We start from the raw sequence: 22075 nt of genomic DNA on the forward strand, positions 1-22075 counted from the left end.
GAGTGCAGTGGCCGGATCTCAGCTCACTGCAAGCTCTGCCTTCCGGGTTCACGCCATTCTCCTGCCTCAGCCTCCCAAGTAGCTGGGACTACAGGCACCCGCCACCACGCCCGGCTAGTTTTTTGTATTTTTTAGTAGAGACGGGGTTTCACCGTGTTAGCCAGGATGGTCTCGATCTCCTGACCTCATGATCCGCCCGTCTCGGCCTCCCAAAGTACTGGGATTACAGGCTTGAGCCCCCGTGCCCGGCCAAGAGCTGGTTTTATGTGTTAACAAAACTGTTTCGTCCCAAGCATAACTGGGCCAAAAGGGAGAAATCAAACTTAAAAATCCAAAAATAAGGAATGATCTGTAATAACTAATATGAAAAAGTGATTAGAAACGATCATGTACAATTTATACACTAAATTTTACACCTAAATGAAAAATTTAAATATGACATCACAGAAACATGAAACAAAGCTTGAGAATTCTATTGCTGCAAATCTCAGAAAATCTTTCCCTCCTTATAAGTTTGAGCAAGAGTCAATTACATTGTTTTCTCTTTGTAACGTTAATTACACTGAGGCCTCATCCAACCTGTCAGAAACTTCAGCCAAAGTATTACCCGGCTCTCTCAAAGTTTTGGGGGTCCCTAGAATGGACTCCTGTGAAGTCACAATTAGTACAAATTGTTGTGGCCTTTGCTTGTTGCCAGGTTTTGTGTCCAGGGTGGTCACACACCTCTACTGAGCTGAGGCCGTGCTGCTGGCAATACTCTTGCTCTTTCAAGGTGCAGATCCTCTTGAAGCTCAGGGCATCGTGACAAATTGGCATACACAAGTGAGTGGCTCTGTTCCATCTGAGTCATGGTCTGTTAGAGGAATCCCACAGCAAGATTATCTGGTTGGAGAGGCATTCCAGAGCTTATTAAGGTTCTTTCAGTTCACGCAGAACTTTTTCCCCCTCAGTGCACAAACTATCTGTCTTGGTTGCAACTAGTTCATATTGGGGTTGCCACATTGTGGCCACAGGCTATTTTTTAACTCTTTATCATTGTATTTGACTCCTTTTATGGAGGTCTGTCTGTCAGAGGGTCCATATTCTTCTAGTAATTTATCACGTCTCATCACAACTCCTACCCTTAAAACGCACCCACACGTCAGTTCTCCATATGTGCTTATCTGTGTCTACAAACCCGGAGGAAGTAAAATTTTTCTCCTCCAGGAGGCTCCTGGCTGTCATACGTATCAGTGATGTAGGTAGGGGTGGGCAGGGACGGTAAGTACCACCTAACTCCATCTACCCAACAAATTTAAATTTCAGCCATGATCTAGCTGATAGGCCCTGTGTGTTAGTTAGGGTCCAATAGGGAACGTAGAAACAACTCTCGTAATTCAGCAGACATAACTGAATATAAGGATGAAATGCATCTGAGACTGCTTGATATGTTCTAAAACACCACACACAATAGAAACCATTGTCAGTAAAGTTGCCAATGAACTCCTAAATGCCAACTGCACTGGATACACCTAATTTCTTTGCGATATTTAAAGCCATTGGACATTTGCTTCCTCCTGAATCTGTCCCTGATAAGCTTCTCTGAGACTTTATTATTTCCCTACCTGTCCAAACATAGCGTGTAGGCTCTTTGCAAGCTTTCCTACCTATCACATGATAAATATTTACTGAATAAACTACATTAGCATTAATTATCAGAAAGATTTGCAGTTTGACATAAAGTATCATTTTTCTTATTTTTCTCTGATCTGTCACCAAAAAATCCTTATATTATCAATATTTAAGCACTTTATCCCAGAGAGTTCATTCAATTTTGTTATTCTGTTTTTCTGAAAAGGAAACCTAGGACTGGAAGTGAAGTCTTGCATTTAAGCTACCCAGTGAGTTAAAATCAAAGATCCAGTGGCATTTGTATAAGCCCAACTCTGAGTCCTGGTTCTGAGAGCTGGTCTGAGACAATAGTGCCTCTCTGAATAATAGGCAAATAAAAATTCCTGGGGAAGTGACAGAATATCAGTAGGCATTGTTTCTTGTTTCCTTGTTTCTGGTTTAATTTGCTTGTTTATTTGTTTGTTCTGTGAGAAAGAAGTTAGGAAAAAGCCATATATAACATGCATATTTCTATTTTGTTCATTTCTGTCCTCCATCCCAATAGCATGTTTAGAATTTGAAAAGCAGTTTTCATTTAAGTAGGTTTAATTTACTGAATTTATCATATGACAAAATTATTAATTGGAATTCTATTGTATTGAATTCTATTTATATAAATACATTTTAATTATGTTTATAATATAACAAACATATTAATGTGACTTTAACTTACTAAGTTTATAATATAACTGTTATATGTTACATAATGTATATATATGTTTTATTACCATATAACATTGAATTATTTTGCTGCAAACATATAACCTATTCTGTATTGGAAAACATTAACTGCCAATTTGATTGACTGCATAAGTTGCTTAAATGCATTATTTTGGTGCTATTTGGATTAACTTTTAGTATTTAGTCATTTGCACTATGAAGAAAAAAGCCAGTGAAAATGAGGTATGATGGCTCCATACTAATTCGCAAGTAGGCCCTGGAGGTCCCACCCCACTCACTTCTCTGGCCTTTTACCCTCTACTTCCCTTCACTCATCCAGCGTTCACTTCACGCTGGACCTTTACCGTGCCAAGCGCGCCCTACCTTAGGACCTTCACACAGGCTGAGGCAGGAGGATCCCTTGAGCCCAGGAGTTCAAGACTGTAGGGCATCATGATTACATCTGTGAATTGCCACTGCACTCCAGCCTGGACAACATAGCAAGACCTTGTCTGTAAAACAAAAACAAAGAACTAATTAAAAAAAGAGAGAGAGAATGTCAGCAAAAGAGGAAGGAATACGCATTAGGCTCAGGACTCTAATCTTCATTTTCTGCATTTTCAGAGCGGGCATGGTTGCTATCATTTGCTCAGGGTCGTGGTCAAGTCACCTTGCAAGATAACAGCCTGCTGAGTCACCGCTAGCACCTAGACTTACTTTCAGCAAGGAGTCCAACACTACTAGCGGAAATCCTGTGCCTCTAACAAGCTCAGCCTCTCTGTGGAGCGTTCTTCGGGATCCCTCCGCAGGAGCTCCTGTCTTTTGGGAGGAAGAAGAGCCAACTGGGGTCATTTGCTTTGGTCTCCTCTCTTGGCTAGATCCACCTAAAGGTAAAAATATGCCTCACTGGCCTACTTTAAGGAAGAAGTGACTGGGGAAAGAGGAGGTAGAAAAGCCCCTGTCCTGGATAATCCCCAATTTGTTAAAATTATATCAGAAAGCTAAATGTAATTCTTTTGCTTTAAAAGTACTCCATAGAAAGAATATTCAATAAAAGGTATTGAAATATTTGGAAAAATATAACATTATATCCCCCACCTTATACTTTGCACCTGAATAAATTTCAGTGAGGTGTGAAATAGAAAAACAAAAGAGCATGATAATAAAATATGCATTAATATTCATTTATTATTTAAATGAGGTAAGTTGTTCCTGAGTGTCTTAGCAAAGGCAGAATAGATTTCACATATTTTACTCCATATTTAAACTTTTCCACAGGAAAAAGGCATTCATTAAGTTAAAAATAAAGCGAATTAAGAAAAGTACTCAAAGGTAGAATTTCCTTCCCATATAAAGACCTTCTGTAAATCAATAAGAAACACAAATGTTTAGTAGAAAAAAACTGGTCTGAGAAAATGAGTGATCAATTTACATGAAAAAAGCCCCCCAGGCCAGGCGTGGTGGCACACGCCTGTAGTCCCAGCTACTTGAGAGGTTGAGGTAAGAAGATGGCTTTGAGCCCAGGAGTTTGAGGCTGTAGTGAACTGAGACTGCATCACTGCACTCCAGCCTGGGTGACAGAGCAAGACCCTGTTTCAAAAATAAAATAATAAAAAATAAGAACCCTAAAAGAACCAAGAACAATTTCTAGCTTGACAAATGTCTAGTGTTGGTAAATGCTGTGGAAAATTGATGTTCTTACATCCTTTTGCTGGGTGTGTAAACTGGTACATATTTTTAGAAATGGTGTGCCAGTATGAACCAAAATGTAATGTGGATATACTGTGTGATGTGGCAATTCCATTTCTAGCAAACTGTACTATGGATATCCCATTATAAATAAGCCAATATGTGTTTATAAGGATGCACATTGTTGCTTTGTTTGGAAAGCGAAACCTGAAACTACTTAAATTTCCATCAACAGTGGACTGGTTGATAAAAATAGTGTATCAAGACAAAGATATTATGCAAATGTGAAAAGGAATGAGCTAGACATATAAGTACTGATTTGTAAAGATATCCCACATATTTTATTAAGTGAAAAAAGCAAGCTATAGAATAGTAGGTACAGAAGGATTACACTTTTGGGACCAAAAAAAAAAAAATCTATAAATGTGGTGGGATTGTTTGCTGAGTCCTCCTCCTCACCACCATCACCATCATTGCTATTACCTCTGTACCCCAACACCAACTGCAGGAAGCAATGAGGGCCTTCTGAGCCTCAGGGAAGCAGGGCCACAACTGAACAGAGAATAAAATAATTAATTCTCAGCTTTTTAATTTCAAAATAGACTTTTGAAACTACTGGCAGAGACAATGGGTTAAACAAATAGTGTTGGAAAGAAAGACTGTTGATCCAAAAGCCAATTTTCCTGCTTTAGACAAGATAAAAATACTCCAGGAGAGAAGGGAGCAGGGGACAGAGGAGAGCGGGTGGGAGTAACATCACTCAGAGGACCAGAGCCCCACCCACCTTGGGCTGGCCGCAGAGAGAGTGGGGGAGCAAGAGAACAAGGACATTCTCTTTGCTGTCGTGACACAGGAGCCTAGGGAGAGACAGGTAGAAGGTGTGCCAGGCCAATGGACCTGGGGCACCTTCACTGGCTGGGGTCCAGGAAGCAGACTCTGGTTTCATGAAAAGAATCCACAGCCAGCTGGGAGCTCTGGGTCGGCATTAGGCAACCCCATTAGCAGATGCAGCTTCAGCCACCTGGTCTGTACCCAATGCCACGAGGGTAGATGGACGGCAGTAGCCCAGAGCCAGATGTGGGCAGTGGGCACCACAATAGATGCTAGTGTGTTTCGATCTGACCAATGGCTGGCCACCTCCAAAATGCCCCACCCCTAGAATCTAGAACAACAGCAACAATGACAATAATCCAGGGCGGAAGAACAGAGAGGAAGCTCCTCCAGCGACTGAGAACTCCTGAAATGCCTGAGTTTCCTCTGAATTGACAAACAACATGTTCTGCTTCTTGACAGAACTAGTGCTCAAAATAGGGATTAAAATGTTATTTTTAAAAAGTTACATTTTCCACTCCTGAATGCGATGTTCTGAAAATAATCACACCTGCTATGTATAGATACATGCTTGTTTATACATAGGGAAATTCAGGAAGGTATTTCAGAGATTTAACAGGGGACCTCTCTGGGAGTAGAAGTGAAGGACTGGGGACATGAGTAACTTTCCACTTGTGAACTGTTTGGATTTTTCAGCATGATTACTAAAGACCCTGTCCTTAAAGAGCTCAGAGGATATGAAGTCAGGCAGACAGCTAAAGAAATACGCAGTGGAGTGTGATGCATACTGCAATTAAATGTCCAAAGAAGTGCAAATGAGGCAAGACACATGTTCCTCAGAGGCGACTATGCAAGCATTCAGGTGAGCCTTTGCGGATCTCAAGACATTTAGCAGGTGCAGTGGCAGCTGACAGCACCCTCCTTTAGGATTATTTCAGATGTCCCCTGAGGACTTGGCTGGTGAGGAGAGGTTGATTCTGGAATACAGATGACCATTTTTTAGGAAGAAACCAGAAACCTAGGAACTAAATTTTTGACCTAGATGCAGGAAAAAAAGAAATGGACATTGAGCAATACAATTGTATTAATTCACTCACTACTTTATATTAATCTTGCAAATGTAAGTTTTTAAAAATCTAATTAAAGCTAGCTTTGCAAATGAGTACCACAATATTGATCAGTATCCTTGACATTACTGTTTAGCATGTGAGTTCCCAGGGTGGTACCTGTGAGATAGTAGAGAATATCTATGTCCTCATCTTTGGCACTTAGACTCTTTAAATTGTGCCTCTTCCCAGAGAACTGAGTGGAGAGACTCTTGGCAAAAACTTTAAACAATGGTGGAAAAGACCATGTTTTTATTACTATTACTACTGTTATTGTCATCAATATTCTTATTATTGGTGAGATTGGGAGAGGCTGAAAAAAGGAAAAATGTCATTTGAGCAAGGTTCTGACAGGCAGCTGGTGGAAAAGAATTCCAAGATGAGAGAATAACAGGAGAAAAGGCCACAGCGTGGGAGTCAGGAGTGTTTGACGACAGCAGAGCCCAAGTCAGTGGTAGGTGTCAGAGACATCACAGGGAGCCCAGGCATGAAACTCTAACAGGCTGTCGTGAGGACTCAGGATTTACCCTGAGTGAGATGGAAAGCTGGGGCATGGGGGGTCTGTGAGGGTGTGATTTAGAATTTAAAATCATCCTTGGGCTACTAAGATTTCAGTGGATTGTAGTGGTACAAGGATAGAAACATGGAACCTTGTTAGGAAGCTGGTGCAACACACACTGTATACAAGGCAAAGAGTTTGTGTTCCTCATATGGGGCATCTATACTGCCTCTGGGGGTCTTTTTCAAAGGCATGCTTTATTGTTCAGTATAGTTCAATCTCATCAAACAAAAATAGGATGGTGAAAAGTGGGTGATCAGCCATAGCATGTTCTACCCCTCCAGTGTTCATAAGACTCTCTCTTTTTAGTAGGAACTACCAAAAGTTAGAGGCAGAAAAACCAGCAAGATGACAGTTAAGACCACATTGACTAAGAGAATAGGAAGGGAACAGCCAGTATTGAATATTGTGATGGAGGCAGAAAAATCTGGGTTTAACAATTAAGTGTATGTGGATAGTGCAACAGAGTTCAGTGGCACTGCCTGGACATTCAATCATTTAGGGACATTTGTAATCAACTTATTGATTTTATTTTAAAAGCACTTGGCTTCTTTTTTTTTTTTTTTTTTTTTTTTTTTAGATGAAGTCTCGATCTGTCATCCAGGCTGGAGTGCAGTGTGCAATCTCAACTCACTGCAATCTCTGCCTCCTGGGTTCAAGAGATTCTCTTGCCTCAGCCTCCTGAATAGCTGGGATTACAGGTGCATGCCACTGTGCCTGGCTAACTTTTTTTTTTTTTTTTTTAAGTGGAGATGGAGTTTTCACCATGTTGGCCAGGCTGGTCTCCAACTCCTGACCTCAAGTGATCCGCCCACGTCAGCCTCCCAAAATGCTGGGATTACAGGTGTGAGCCACCATGCCCGGCCAATTTTGAAAGCACTGGGTTTCTATAAAAATCAAAGGACATCTCTGTATGTATTGTGATGTCATTTCAGGCAGTGGAATTACTATAGGAAATCCTGGTAACTCAGAAGGAAATGCTTGTGCAAAGGACTGCCCTAAGTGAAATAGTTAGTGGGAGTAGCCCACTAACTAGAATCTAGGTGTATTTGTCTGCCAGGGCCGCCATAATAGAATACTGTAGACTGGGTGGCTTAAATGACAGAAATTGATTTTCTCACAGTTCTCGGGGTTAGGTTGCTAGCAGGATTGGTCTCTGTGGCTGGCAGATGGCCACCTACTTCCTGTGCCCTCACGTGTGCACATGCATCCTTAGTGTGTCTCTGTATATCCAAATATGCTCTTCTTATAAGGACACCAATGATGTTGGATGCGGGCCCACCCTAACAGGCTCATTTTAACTTGATCAGCTTTTTCAAGGCTCTGTCTCCAAATACAGTAGCATTCTCAGGTTCAGAGGTTAGCACTTCAACATATGAGTTTCGGGACACATAATTCACCCCGCAACACAATGATTCTATATGTTTTTAATAACCACAAACACGTATAACCAAAAATGTATTCATGTGTTAAGGGATAAGTGTAGAGGAAGAATAGAGATGACATTTAAATGTGTTAAAATGCACTAAAAAGGAAAAAAATTGGAAAAAGCATTTCCCAAAAGAGTTAAACCATTGTCAAATCATTTCAAGCCAGTAGTAAGCTGGGTTAATTGTCAAATGCTTCAGCAAGCTCAAGTGGGGGAGTTAACAGCAGTTATTATCTTAAAAAGAACACATTTCTTTTAATGCTATTATGTTTTAGAAGTGCATAAAAGGTTTCCAAGGAGAGTCCCTTTTGTGTAATGATGCAAATTGTACCGAGTGGTATGCATCATTTCTGGGGTGATATCTGGGGGTAAAGTCAGAAAAATCTAAAGCCTTAGCAATATGTTAAGGTAAATTTTCTTGAACTGGAAGAATGGAGGTAGCTTCTGAAGATGGAATACACAGAGCTTTGTAAAATAGAGATAATAAGAGGGAAATAACAGGTTTTAGAATCTTGTGGGTTTCCTGCTGTTTATAGTTCATAGATCCAAATATAGCTGTGTTTTAAGTTTTTGAAACATCCATTTTGTGTGAAAATCCATCTCTATAGACAGTCTCGGCCTTAGTGAAATAGACTAGGAAAGGAATATCAGTAACTGCACAAATCTCTTTAAAAGGAAATGATTTGCACCAAGGATTCCTGGCTATCTGGATTTTCTGAATATAAACCAAAGAAATTCTGGGGAAAAACAGCAGAATAAAAAGCATTAAAATGGAAGAAGAAAGAAAGAAATCAAAAGGGAGATATAAGAGTCTCTACTATGACTAATTTTTACTTCTGCTAAGTTACTTTTTTATTTCCTGGCACTAATCTCCTTCCGAGGCCAAGAACTTTTATCTCACTTATTTATGCTCCATTACGAGTATTTCTCCTGAGGTTGGTATTTGGGTAGTGTGGAACAATCGAACGTTTGCAAGTGCCTTGGCAAAGAATCGTTGTTTCTATTTTCTTTCTCTCTCTCTCTCTTTTTTCCACCATGAATCAATTAGACATTTACCTTTATTACATTTATGAATGTACCCTGAGTCTAAAAAAGCTCTGGGTGAATCTAGGCTACACATCAAGTATCTCTGAAGTGTTTAGGTGCTACTGGGATGATAACTTCATAAATAATTATGTGCTAGATTTTGTTATTATTCACTAATGAGACATATTCCTTTTAAAGTTGTTGCAAAGAACCCATCTGTGAAATTCCAGTAAAGATTTATCACTTTTTTAATATCCCCCAAGTCCCCATCTCTGATACCCCATCTTGCTTCCAAACTTCTTGAGGAAGTTGAAAGTTCAATGGCGGTCCCTCTGTTGACTCCATCTTTATCACTGTCTCCATCACAGGTATTTTGTTCTAATGGCATCTCCCAATGAACCATTGTTGTGTTAAATTATCAATCAGATGTTCACAGCGAATCTGTAACTGTGCATACAATTAAGATGTGATGTAATTTACTAAGTGATGTAACAATGGGATGCGGCTCAGTCTCATAGTCCCCTTATCATGAATGATCAGGCAAAAACCCACCCTATGCCTGTGTTTGAGATTATTTTCCAATAATATTCTCTATTTGCATTGCATTATTTACATTTTATACTTTCACAAAGTGAAAAGTACAGCATTAGGAATAGCCAGCACTAAGCACAAGTGATATTGGCCAAAAGTCTCTTTCTCGGCCAGGTGTGGTGGCTCAAGCCTGTAATCCCAGCACTTTGGGGGGCCAAGGCGGGCAGATGGCTTGAGCCCAGGAGGTTGAGACCATCCTGGGCAACACGGCAAAATCCCATCTCTACTAAAAATACAAAATAAATCAGCTAGGTGGGGTGACACATGTCTGTAGTTCCAGCTACTTGGGAGGCTGAGGTGGGAGGATTGCTTGAGCCCTGAAGGCTGAGGCTGCAGTGAGCTCTGATTATGCCACTGCACCACTCCAGCCTGGGTGACAGAGTGAGACCCCATCTGAAAAAAAAAAAAAAAAGAAGTATTTTTCTCTCTCTCTCTTTCTACCTGCTTTTACATATTTTACATAATGTCTGTTTTAATCCAGGCCCTGTATCAAAGCACTGGGCATTAAATATTCGAAGATGAATAAAGTAAAGTAGCAATGATAATTCAATATAATAAATGCTATGCCCATTGTATAAACTAGAGGCTATTGGAGCATATCTTAGTTTAGGGCACACCTAAATTGGAGTCTAAGAAAAATATGATGTGTGAGTGTTTACTTAGTTGATCATTCCAAGAAGCAGAGGTGAAAGTGTGGAGAGTGAGAGAGGGGATTAAAAAAAAGTTGATAAAGGATGTCAATGAGCCACTGTGGGCATCAGGGGCACAATCCCACTGGAGTCCCTCTGAAGAACTGGGTAGAACGTACCTCAGAATCATCTCACTGGAGGATCCACTGATTCCAGCCCCCTACTAATTGGCCGTTGCCTCTGGGGTGTATTAGTGTCCTCCACACTTGCATATTGCTTCTGTAACCAAGCTGAGCAGCTTTGTATGGATTCAGAGAGAGCCCAGAGGCAGCAAAGCAGAGGGAAGCTTCAGAGAGGATTTGAAGTGGGGAGTGGGCAAAGCACATGAGCCCCTTCCCAGGAGGGCCAAGAAGCTGTGGCACAGAGCATCACAAGCATTGGCTACAAAAATAAAATTAAGGGGCTCCTAATTTTATTTTGGAGAAGGGAGAGTAAACAAGTTCCCAGAGTAAACAAGCCCGAAGTTAAACCTCGAAGAGGAATGGGTAAAGGAGAAAAGGCGTTCTAGTATACAGAGGAGCTTGAGCGAAAGAGGGAGCACACTAAGAGAAGCGCGAATATTTAGGTAGGGATAATGTGCAAGAATAGAGAGAAAGAGATGAATCCAAAAGAAATTCAGGAAGCTGACTGACAAGACTTGTGAAAGGCAAATGGTGTTTTAATGGGAGAAAGGGGGAGAAAGAAGTTTCTGGTTATGGCGGCAGAGTAGGCGGATACAGAGGGAAGGATAGAAAACTTGTTTATGCGATGAGGAATATGGCAAGTTCAGCTTTGCTCATTAAATGTCTATGGTGCCTATAGAATGTACAGGTGGTGACATCTTATAATTACATGTCTGAAACATGAATCCATTAGATACCTGCCTTTATTCGATTTATCAAAGCACTATGAACCTATTTAAGCACTGGGTGCATCTGGCCATGCATTAACTGTCTCTGAACTCAGGGGAGAGGTGAAGTCTAGAAACACAGATGTATCTAAACCCATCCTAAGGGGTTATCAAGATGTAGGTGTAAGTGAGATTATGCAGAGTATGTAGAATGAGGAGAGACGAGAGTAGAGAACAGAGCCTTGATATTTAAATGGCAGGTAAAGAAAGAGAACTCCAAGATGGATATTGAGAACCTGTGGTTGAAGGAGTAGAAGGAAAATCACGAGAAAGTAATAAAATGGGAACCAAGGGCAGTGAGAATGCCGGGGAGAGACGACAACAATGCCAGCCACTATACAGAGGTCAAGGAAATTAAAAGTGAAAAGTATCTTTTGGGTTTAGTGATGGAGAATTGGTTGGGGATCATAGCATAGTGAGAGTTGCTGCTGCCATGCCACACCAGGCCCTGGGCCAGGCGCTTTGTGTCCACTCTTTCACTGAATCCTCCAGCCAGCCCTCTGAGTTGTTGCCACGATTCTATGCAGAGTGTGACACATGAGGGGTGGAAGACACAGAAAGATTATGTCACGGCCGGGCGCGGTGGCTCACACCTGTAATCCCAGCACTTTGGGAGGCCGAGGCAGACGGAACATGAAGTCAGGAGATCGAGACCATCCTGGCTAACACGGTGAAACCCCTTCTCTACTAAAAATACAAAAAAAAATTAGCTGGGCGTGGTGGCGGGCGCCTGTAGTCCCAGCTACTCAGGAGGCTGAGGCAGGAGAATGGCGTGAACCCAGGAGGCGGAGGTTGCAGTGAGCCGAGATCACGCCACTGCACTCCAGCCTGGGTGACAGAGCAAGACATCATCTAAAAAAAAAAAAAAAAAAGAGCCTGCTCTCTGGTTTATGTATGGCCACTTTCCACTATGTTCTCACGTGGTGGAAGGGGTGAGAGAAGTTGCTAGATCTCTTTAGTAAGGACACAAAACCATTTCGTGAGGGCTTCACCCTTATGACCTAATAACCTCCCAAAGGCCCCACCTTCAAATACCCTCGCATTAGGGATTACGTTTCAGCACACGAATTTGGGGTACAGTGTTGGAGGGGACTTAAACATTCAGTCTATAGCAACTATAATACCTCATAGATGCCACACCAGGAGGAAGAATATCTTTTCCATGGAGACAGGAGGGAAGAAGGTAAGGGACATGTGAAGGCAAATATTGGCTGTGTGGGAGTGGACGAAATTTGTGCAATTCACATAAGCTTCCATTTTCTCTGTTAAGACTTTGAGTTCCTTTTCTGTGTGTTTGTTTGTTCATTTGTTTTTTTGTTTGTTTGAGACAAGTGTCACTCACTCTGTTGCCCAGGCTGGAGTGCAGTGGTGCAATTTCAGCTCACTGCAACCTCCACCTTCCGAGTTGAAGTGATTCTCCTCCCTCAGCATCCTGAGTAGCTGAGATTACAGGCACGTGTTACCACGCCCAGCTAATTTTTAGTAGAGTTGGGGGTGCCACCATGTTGGCCAGGCTGGTCTTGAACTCCCAGCCTCAAGTGATGTGCCCACCTCAGCCTCCCAAAGTGCTGGGATTACAGGCATGAGCCACTGTGCCTGGCCTTTGAGTTCCTTTTCTGAGGCAAAGTAGGGCAACGTGAAGATATGATAGGGAAACTGAGGGCAGAGGTGAAATTTCAGAATAATTGCTGGGGGAAGAAGACATCTCTAAATCCGGGGCCTCAAAGCTTGTCTGCTTCTAAGAACTGTCTATCCTCCCATGCCATCTACCCAGATGCAGTTGGATCACCCATGTTCCAATTTTCTCTGCATACAATATAAACACTTTATTTAAGAGCAACAGATATTCCATGTGGGCCAAGTGGTTGACCTATCCAAGACCAAGCAGCAGGTTCTATGTAGCCTGCAAGCCTCTAGCCCTGACCCCAATAGGGTGAGCACATCTCCCTCCCACCTGGCCTTTCATGTTCTTGATTATGGAGTAGCTCAGGAAGTCCATGAATTCCACATGCACCTGTGTGCACTGTCCCTGCTAGTGAGTCCTGCCCAGAACCTTGGTATCATTGGCCAGCTTAATAGGCTGTACATGGCTTGTGTTCATGGTGGCAGCACAGCTGTGGTCGGGCAGAGATGCTGTGTTAGAAATTGACTTACCCTTCTGATCATAGATGTTTGGTTCATCAGTGGGCACCTGATCCAAACTTAGCCAATCCTATTTTCTTGCCTGCCAATCAGGGTTTATTCTGCACTAACTAGAGTCCCTACCCAGGAAAAAGTAGAAGTGAAAATAAATCATCTCTCTTCTTGTGTAAAAATTGTAAGACATAAAGATGGAGGATGTTGGTGACTGGAAGGTCTTAGGAGGATCAATATATAAAACCCCTGCTATATTTATTGATGTATACTAATACATTTCACATTAATATATATTATAATAACACATATTAATATATATCCAAGCTCAGAACCAACTGAGAGATAGATGCAGGACTCAGACCATTGGAGATCAAGATGTCCATTGGTCATCTTGTCCATTGGTCTGTTAATAAATGCCAACAAGCCTGGAGACGGTAGCAGAGAATATGATATGTGGACCTACTTATGTTCCACCCCTGAGTTAAAGAGAATTACTCACCCAGTCATAGGCACAGCTGCATTCGGGCTGGCTCTCCCAGTAGGGACCTGACTCTTTAAAACTCACTGCATGGGCTGGGTGCGGTGGTTCACATCTGTAATCCCAACACTTTGGGAGGCCAAGGCGGGTGGATCACCTGAGGTCAGGAGTTCGAGACCAGCCTGGCTAACATGGTGAAACCCCGTCTCTACTAAAAATACAAAAATTAGCCAAGCGTGGTGGTGGGTGCCTGTAATCCCAGCTACTCAGGAGGCTCAGGCAGGAGAATCGCTTGAACCCGAGAGGTGGAGGGTGCAGTGAGCCGAGATCACACCATTGCACTCCAGCCTGGGCAACAAGAGCGAAACCCTGTCTCAAACAAACAAGCAAAACAAAACAAAACAAAACAAAAACAAATACTCATTTCCCAAACAGAGAGAAGGAAGGATGCATCTCAGTTACATATATTCCATCTCTTTCTCCAAACTCACAAATCAGCCAGATCACTCCTTCCCTGGGGAGAGGTTTAGGTGTAGGGCTGCAGAGAAAGTAGAGGTGGGCCTTGATACAAGTGCCTGCACTTGGAAATAGGGGGAAAAGGGGGAAGAGTCCCCTCTGCCCAACCTTGGTACTTTCTTACCATGTGAACCAGAGAAGCAGATGAAACTGTAGAGACAGGGAAACAGAAAGGGAGAGAAACAAAGCAAATGAGAGATGTAGAGAAAGTCCTGATAGCATTTGAGTCTCTGGTTCCAGTTGTTCCTCCTGCCTGTGGATTTTTTCCATTTTACTATGTTCCATGAAAATTATAACAAAATCATCAGGCTCAGGTCTTGGCTATGTAACATACGGTGATCATATTTTCAGTGCATTTTTCTCCCAGCCATCACCAAATTGGACCATCATCAGAGCCACAGTATTGTATATTGGAGACTGTCATAGCCTGAGTTCCCCTTAAAGGAGAGCCTGAAACAAATACTGTACTTAACTTGAAGTACTTTACTGAGGAGTGTGATTCAGGAAGGAGGAATGACGGGGGAGAGCTAATACAAAGATGTACTCCTGTTTGCTTACTCCCTCTCACTGGACTGCTGGACTGCCTTGTGAAACTCAGGGCTGCCCAACCAGGGAGAAAGTGGAAAAAGCATTTATCTCATCAAGGGTTTGGCCCTGCCTTTGCAGATTGTTGCAGCCCTCAGTGTCCACAGAGAAGCCCAGGCTGGAGCACCGGAGACGGCCATGTGCAAAGATGCCAGGCACTGTCTGATTGTGATTGCAGGAAACTGGAGCCCGCACAGAACTGGTTGCCGCAGTAGGAGCTGGAATAAGAGACAGGTGAGGCTGGGAGGATTTCAACAGGTACCCAAGAAACATCACACACAGAGACCTTCATGATGAAATTGATTCAACTGACTCATAAAGAAGTGATACACTTGTCTCTCTTAAAAATATACTACACATTTTTGTTTGGAGAGTTAATCGAAAAAACCCAACACTTTTCTCACTCAGTTTTAAACAAGCTCTTTTCAGAGAGGCTAAAATAAAATCATTTGTAGATTATTGTTGTAAATACCTTGGCTTTAGTTGTCTTTAATAATATATCAGGCTTCCTCTCCGTTCTTCCCACCAGCTCTGCCCTAACGAGTTAAGCAAAGCCTTGAGTCATTCCACATTTACAAAACAGGAGGAGTGTATCTGATAACAAACAAAAAGCCAAAAGGATTAATATAAGATCCCTGCCCTTGACACAATTGATTAATTCTATAAAATGACTAATAATATAACCAGTAGACTGCCATTTAAGACCTTCCCTCAGTCTAATGAGGGCCCAAAAGAAAACACATAAAGGAGATGTCATGGTTGGAATGTGGAGTATTTAGGACTGATCCTAGACATTCCTCCAGCAGCTTCAGCACCACAGCAATTGTGGATTCTTGCTTAAATAATGTTCCCTTTTGCTCCACTCGATGTTATTGGTTTCCTAACATTGTTCACCTTTGGATAGACTTCCCTTCCCTTCCCCCTTTGGATAAGCAACAATTTTTAACCAATCCTTGTATTAAATTCTCTGTGTTTGGGCCGGGCGCGGTGGCTCAAGCCTGTAATCCCAGCACTTTGGGAGGCCGAGACGGGCGGATCACGAGGTCAGGAGATCGAGACCATCCTGGCTAACACGGTGAAACCCCGTCTCTACTAAAAATACAAAAACTAGCCGGGCGAGGTGGCGGGCGCCTGTAGTCCCAGCTACTCGGGAGGCTGAGGCAGGAGAATGGCGTAAACCCGGGAGGCGGAGCTTGCAGTGAGCTGAGATCTGGCCACTGCACTCCAGTCCAGGCGACAGAGCGAGACTCCGCCTCAAAAAAAAAAATAAAAATAAAAATAAATAAAAAATAAAAATAAAAAAATAAATTCTCTGTGTTTGAAATACTTAGAATGGTTTTTGTTTTCTGGAATGAACACTGATAATACATATGTGCAGGGGTTTGTGTGTGTGTGTGCATGGGTGTACGTGTTTACATAAGTGTATCTTATCCAGCTACTGTGTATCTTTCCTTTTTGCATTGGTGATATCGGAGTGTTCATATTATCCTGTCTCTCAATTTTTTTCAGTTAATAGTACATTTTGGAAATCTTTCCATATCAGTTCATATGAGCTAACTTCCTCATTGATTCTAAGGGATGCAAAGTATTTACCTGGTTGGATATCCCATAATTTATGTAACCAGGACTCCAGTGGTGAGCATTCAATTGTTTCTAAGTTTTTTGCTGTTACCAACAACACTGCAATGAACAGCTTTACACGTTTATGTTTGCATACTTGTTCAAGTAGATTTCTAGAATGACACGGAGTTTCTGGCTTCCTCCAGTTTTAAAAACGGTATTCAAGAAGAAGCCCCTGCTTTGTGGCCTCCTTCTGGTAATTGGGTCACAGATTTAGCTTTTCCATGGGGGAGTCCTTGTCTTTTGTTTATCAGTACTCCAATCCCCAAAGAACTGAGACTTGGCTTTGCTCTTGTTAGTTTCTTACCAGAGTCTAAAATCCTGTAGCTGAACCTCCTTCCAAGTACCCTGCTTTCTACTTTGCCACCTCTTAATAGACTTCCCTGATGTCTGCTTCCATATTGGAATATTTCTGTACCTAAATTCCAATTTCCATGCTTTACATATTGGATACCTGTTAATAAATACTGAATCTCATTGATACCATCTATATCAACTTCAATCTGTTGCCTAAATTTCTGGATAGCACTTTATCTGCTGAATTGGATTGCTTGTATCCGTAGATGAACTTCTTGAAAACAGAGAGAATTGCACATTATTCTTCTTCGTAGCCTTACGGGCTCTGTCTTACGATAGGGGCTTGCATCTTGCCATAATGTACTTGTGCATCTGGGAATTATCAAAGATTAGGGGACGTAGACCTTGTGCATGCAGAATATACTTTAATTAGAAAATGGAATTAAGCATTAGGATAGAAAAAGGAAGTACAGGGGAGTGCAGAGATAGAGTTTCTGCAGTTCTGAAGATCAAGTAGATGAAATTCGTGGTATTTGCATCCTGCTTTCTAGTACCAGAGCCAGAGGAAAGGAAGAGCTTGAATGATGTGGAGGATGGAGTATAGGAGGGTCTGAGGTTTGGTATGAAGCTACCAGGAAGGTTATTATAGCCTCTTGGTACTCTGAGATACTGAGGTTGGCTCCTGTTCCTCATGCCAGTAACTCCAGTGACACAGTCACATGCCTCTGGAACAGAACAGGAGGCATTCACAAGCATCTCACCGAAACTTCAGAGGAAAGAAATCCTTAAAAGTATCTATTTTGCAAAAAGTGGTAAATGCAAAAAGCAGACCACCAATTGTTGCCAATGTGATATATAGAACATCATTGTTTCTATCGTTACATGGTAAACTGCTTGTATTATTTAAAGGAATATAAAAATATCTATGAGGACTTTCTTACATTAATTCCCAATTTCAGTCCTCATCATCTTAGTTTTTCCATAAAATCGTAAAGTTGCTAACTGAAAATTCTCCTGCCTGTAGTTTTTCAGGGCTCTCTAATTCCTATAGGCAGAAGGGACTAATAAACACAAGAATTCTGCCCGGGGAAGGCAACGGCATTTTCTGGTGCAGCAATGCCTGAGATGCATCTTGAACATGAAGAGTGGAGAGTTTGTCCATCTGACATCTGATCAGATAAGAGGGAATACTCCAGGCAAGGAAATGTCATGAACAAAGCTATCTGTGCAAGACCAAGAGAGCAACTAAGTTCAAAAAGTGCACATAGATAAGTATTGTTGAAATGTAAAATAGAAGGGGCCGTATATTCATTATCTATATTTGTATAACAAATTACCACATATTTAGTGACTTAAAACAACACAGTTTCTGTGACTGACGAGCCTGGCATGTTTTAACTGGGTCCTCCATTGAGGGTCTCATAAGGCTAAAATCAAGATACTGGCATCCTTTCTTGGAGCCTCAGCTAGGGAGAAATCTGTTTCCAAGCACCATTGGTTGCTGGCAGTTGTAGGACTTGTGGTTGTAGGACTGAGGTCTTGTTTTCTTGCTGGCTCTCAGCAGGGAACTACTCCCAGCTCAGAGAGGTCACTCTCAGGTCCTTGCCATGTGGCTCCCTCCAGTTCAGCAATAGAAAAGCGTCCTTTCAGTGGATCCCTCTCTCGATTTGAATCTCTTTGACTTCTGCAACCAGCAGGAGAAAACTCTCTGGTTTTAAGAGGCCCATGTGATTAGGTTAGGCTAACCAGGATAATCTTCCTTTCTTACCGTCAACTGCTGAGCAAACTTAATTCCACATGCCATCTTAGAATTCTGCCTATCATAGGCAGACTTTTGGATAATGATGCTGAACAAGGAGCAGTTTTGGATGCCTCGTTTTGAGTAGATGTTGACACTTAATGGATATCTACAAGAAAGAAAACTATATGTTAAAGGACTAAAAACTACATAAAATGAAGTCTGTTACTTAAGCAAAACTGAGATGTTTTACCTCAAGCAAAGGAGACAAATTCAAATTTTGAAAGTGACAAAGAGGATGGATTTGATTTATCTGTGTAGCAGCTGATGGTGAGCGGAAGTCACAAGTAGAGCCAGTACAGTGCAATACAGAGAAGAATTTTAATTCTCCCCATTCTTTGTGTTTTTTTTTTTTAATATTAATTCTTGCACCTCACCCAGATCTGTGGATCCAGAATCTCTGAGAGTAGAGCAGGTGGTCTTTAATGTAGAGTCAAAACTGCCTCTTCTCTTCATCCCTCCTCCTGTTTATTATGTAGTCAACCTATCACCACCGCTGCCATCGCCTTCATTACCACTGCTTTGTTATTATGGGTTTCTCTTAAAGGGAACTCAAATCACAACTCAGGCAAACTTTATAAAGTCCCTTTGAAGTAAGTTGATATAAAATATTATATGGATATAAAAAGATAAAGTGATTAGGGCTACTATTTTGTTTACCCACTGAAACGGGAGATTGTAGACTCATGCTACAACAGGAATGAACCTTGAAGACATTATGCTAAGTGAAATAAGCCAGTCAAAAAAGGACAAATATTGTATGATTCCATTTATATGAAGTACCTAGAGTAGTCAAATTCACAGATACAGAAAGCAGAAATGGTGGCTGCCAGGGCCTGGGAGAAGGGAGAAGTGGAGTTGTTGTTTAATGGGTGAAGAGTTACAGTTTTGCAAGATGAAAAGTTCTGGAGGTGGATGTTGGTGATGGTTGCACAATAATATGAATGTATTTAATTCCTTTGACACAATACACTTAAACATGGTTAAGATGGTCAATTTTATGTTAAGTATATCTTATCACAATTAAAACCATTTTTTTTTTTTTTTTTTTTTTTTTTTTTTTCTGGAGAACAATGCCAAAAGTCTTTATTAAATTAACTGTTATACCAAAGATCTGAGACTTAACTCTTAGCAAAAACATCTCATATTCACTATGAATGTGTAGTACTGACTTCTCACTATTAACCTGAAATGTGTCTACTCACATAACCAATAACCACTGCATAACGGCAAACTGCATCTCATAAGGCCCCCAGTGATTAAAGTGCCAAATTAGAAAATTGCAACATACGATGTGAACTCAACCAGTCAGCTTCAATCCAAAACAAGTAGTACCAGGAAGAGGCATAAATTTCCCCACAGGCAGAATTGTGTTGATGGCTCTAGCTTATTCCCTCCCAAAAGATGAATGGCAAACAAATGAACTGAACATAAACTCAAGATTTTATTGTCTTCATAATAAAAGATGACACTTAGAACTGGATCACTTGGCCCTTTCTCTTCTTATCTCCTCCCAGTTCAAAATGCTTGCATCTTTTAATAGCCAGCATTCTCTTAGATCTGCAGTTGGGCTCAACGCACTCAAGCCTTAGCACAATCTTCTTTGTAGTTTTAGCCTTTTTCCGGAAAATCGGCTTAGTTTGCCCACCATAGCCACTCTGCTTCCTGTCATAGCGCCGCTTTCCCTGGGCATACAGAGAATCCTTGCCCTTCTTGTACTGTGTCACTTTGTGGGGTTGGTGCTTGCCACACTTCTTACAGAAAGTCCGGCGGGTTTTAGGGACGTTAACCATGCTTGCAAGAGCGATATCGACATGGGAAGAAAGAAAGAAGCCGCGCCGCAAAACTAAAACCATTTTTAAAAGGGAGATTATATCGATGTAAAGGTATGAGAGTTCCCTAGCAAGTTTCTTTCCTTGGAGAGTCCTACTGTGTCCTCATAGAGTTAAAGCACTTTCACAGAAAAAAATTTCTCAACTCAATGATTTTAAGAACTCAGAGCTTCAGCCATAGACCACATGCTGGAAATGAGCCTAGCTTTTAGAATACAACATATTTTAAAAAATGTGTTTATTTTATTTCATTTGTTTGGTACAGATTATTAAACAACCACTTCACTAGAATGTGATACAGAAAGAAAACACAATCACCAGGACATGTTTTCAACAGGCAAGTCTTCATGGAGTGATAATAGGTTATCTCTAATAGAATCCTTTCATCCCCTAAAATAAATGTCCAAATAAATTAATATCAATATCAGAATGCCAAATTCCATCTACCTCCATGTTCATGTGTAGGCCCTGGGTTTGCCTTGTTCTACATATAGAATGTGGCAAGAGCTGAATGTCAAACATCATCGGAATCCAGTACTGTTGCACCTACGATGCTGTGATTTTTTCACTTCTAGAAGAGCCTCTGTGTTACAGTCTATTTCTAAACTGTAGATTCATCTCTTCTTTTTCTAAACCCTATTCCTTAAATTCTCATATGTAATGATAGTTTTGAAGATTTCGATCTCCAAAGCAACTTTTTAAATTGATATGAGCATAGTACCAGAAGCCATCAAATTATACATACAGAGATTCCCCTTACTCTGCTTCCCACATTCATCTTTACAACACTCTGAAAGGTTTTTCAGTCAAGAATCTCATTTCACTGGGTTACATGTGCTCTACAATAACCTTTTTTTTTTTTTTTTAATAACAGTAACAAAATAGCACCAGTATTTTTTTTTTTTTTTCAAATCATGAGCAGATCCAAGAATGACGTAAGTAAAATTTTGCACTCTTCCCTGGGGAATCCAGATCTAAAATATCTACTAAAAGTAAATAAAAAGTTTACATAAGATCCAATACATGTATAAACAATGACACTTGTTTGTTTCTGAGGCAGGCATTTAGAGACATATATTTTCTGATACTTATGTAGGCTCATGTCTAATCCTGCTGTAGCTGTAGAAGCTACTGATTATCCACCCTTAAGTCAGAAAGACTGCCCGTCTACGAGTGAAGTATGATACTATGGTTAATTGCAAAATGCTAACAGCACTACCCGAGGCCCAATTTGTCACCACCCACAGGTCTACCTTGTGGGTTTCCAGGCCACAGTCTGCACTGCTTCTCCAACATTATTGTGAGGCCATATTTGGCTGTTATCTCTGCTGGGTTGTTTCATCAACGTGACTCTGCATGTGTCTGTGTGGACATGATAGAAAATTAGTCCAGGCATGAGGCACTTGAGAATGTTCTGCTCACTGACCACACATTTTAATGAAGCATATAATCTGAACTTGGGTTCTGTTCAATTATTTGACTCCTCAGAATTGCTTACCTTTGTGAAGGTTGTTAGCAGTTACAATTCAATAGGTTTTTTTTTTTTTCTTATTTTTTTCCTCCTTGGTTGCATATCTAAGATACTGATTTCATTTTAGTTCTTATTGGTAACCATAATATTATAGTCTAGTTATTTCCTGCCTGGTTATGGAATGCTTTTTTTTTTTTTTTTAACAAAATTCTTCTTTTTAATA

General features: G+C 41.1%; 1 protein-coding gene and 1 pseudogene across 1 annotated transcript; both read right to left on the reverse strand.

Annotated features, from left to right (window-relative positions):
- Positions 1-12949: 12949 nt before the first annotated feature.
- Positions 12950-13220, reverse strand: LOC115894545 (annotated as a pseudogene).
- A 6750-nt stretch (positions 13221-19970) lies between these two features.
- LOC115894608 (60S ribosomal protein L36a) lies at positions 19971-20374 on the reverse strand. The gene has a single exon (XM_030922405.1). The coding sequence runs from the start codon at positions 20340-20342 to the stop codon at positions 20022-20024; it is 321 nt and encodes a 106-aa protein (XP_030778265.1). The 5' UTR covers positions 20343-20374; the 3' UTR covers positions 19971-20021.
- Positions 20375-22075: the final 1701 nt, after the last annotated feature.

The sequence above is a fragment of the Rhinopithecus roxellana genome, chromosome 18, assembly GCF_007565055.1.
Source record: "Rhinopithecus roxellana isolate Shanxi Qingling chromosome 18, ASM756505v1, whole genome shotgun sequence".
In the NCBI taxonomy this organism is placed as follows: Eukaryota; Metazoa; Chordata; class Mammalia; order Primates; family Cercopithecidae; genus Rhinopithecus; species Rhinopithecus roxellana.

Bases quoted from the DNA above. Each gene is read 5' to 3' on its own strand.
- LOC115894608 (XM_030922405.1), bottom strand. From the start codon at position 20,342: ATGGTTAACGTCCCTAAAACCCGCCGGACTTTCTGTAAGAAGTGTGGC.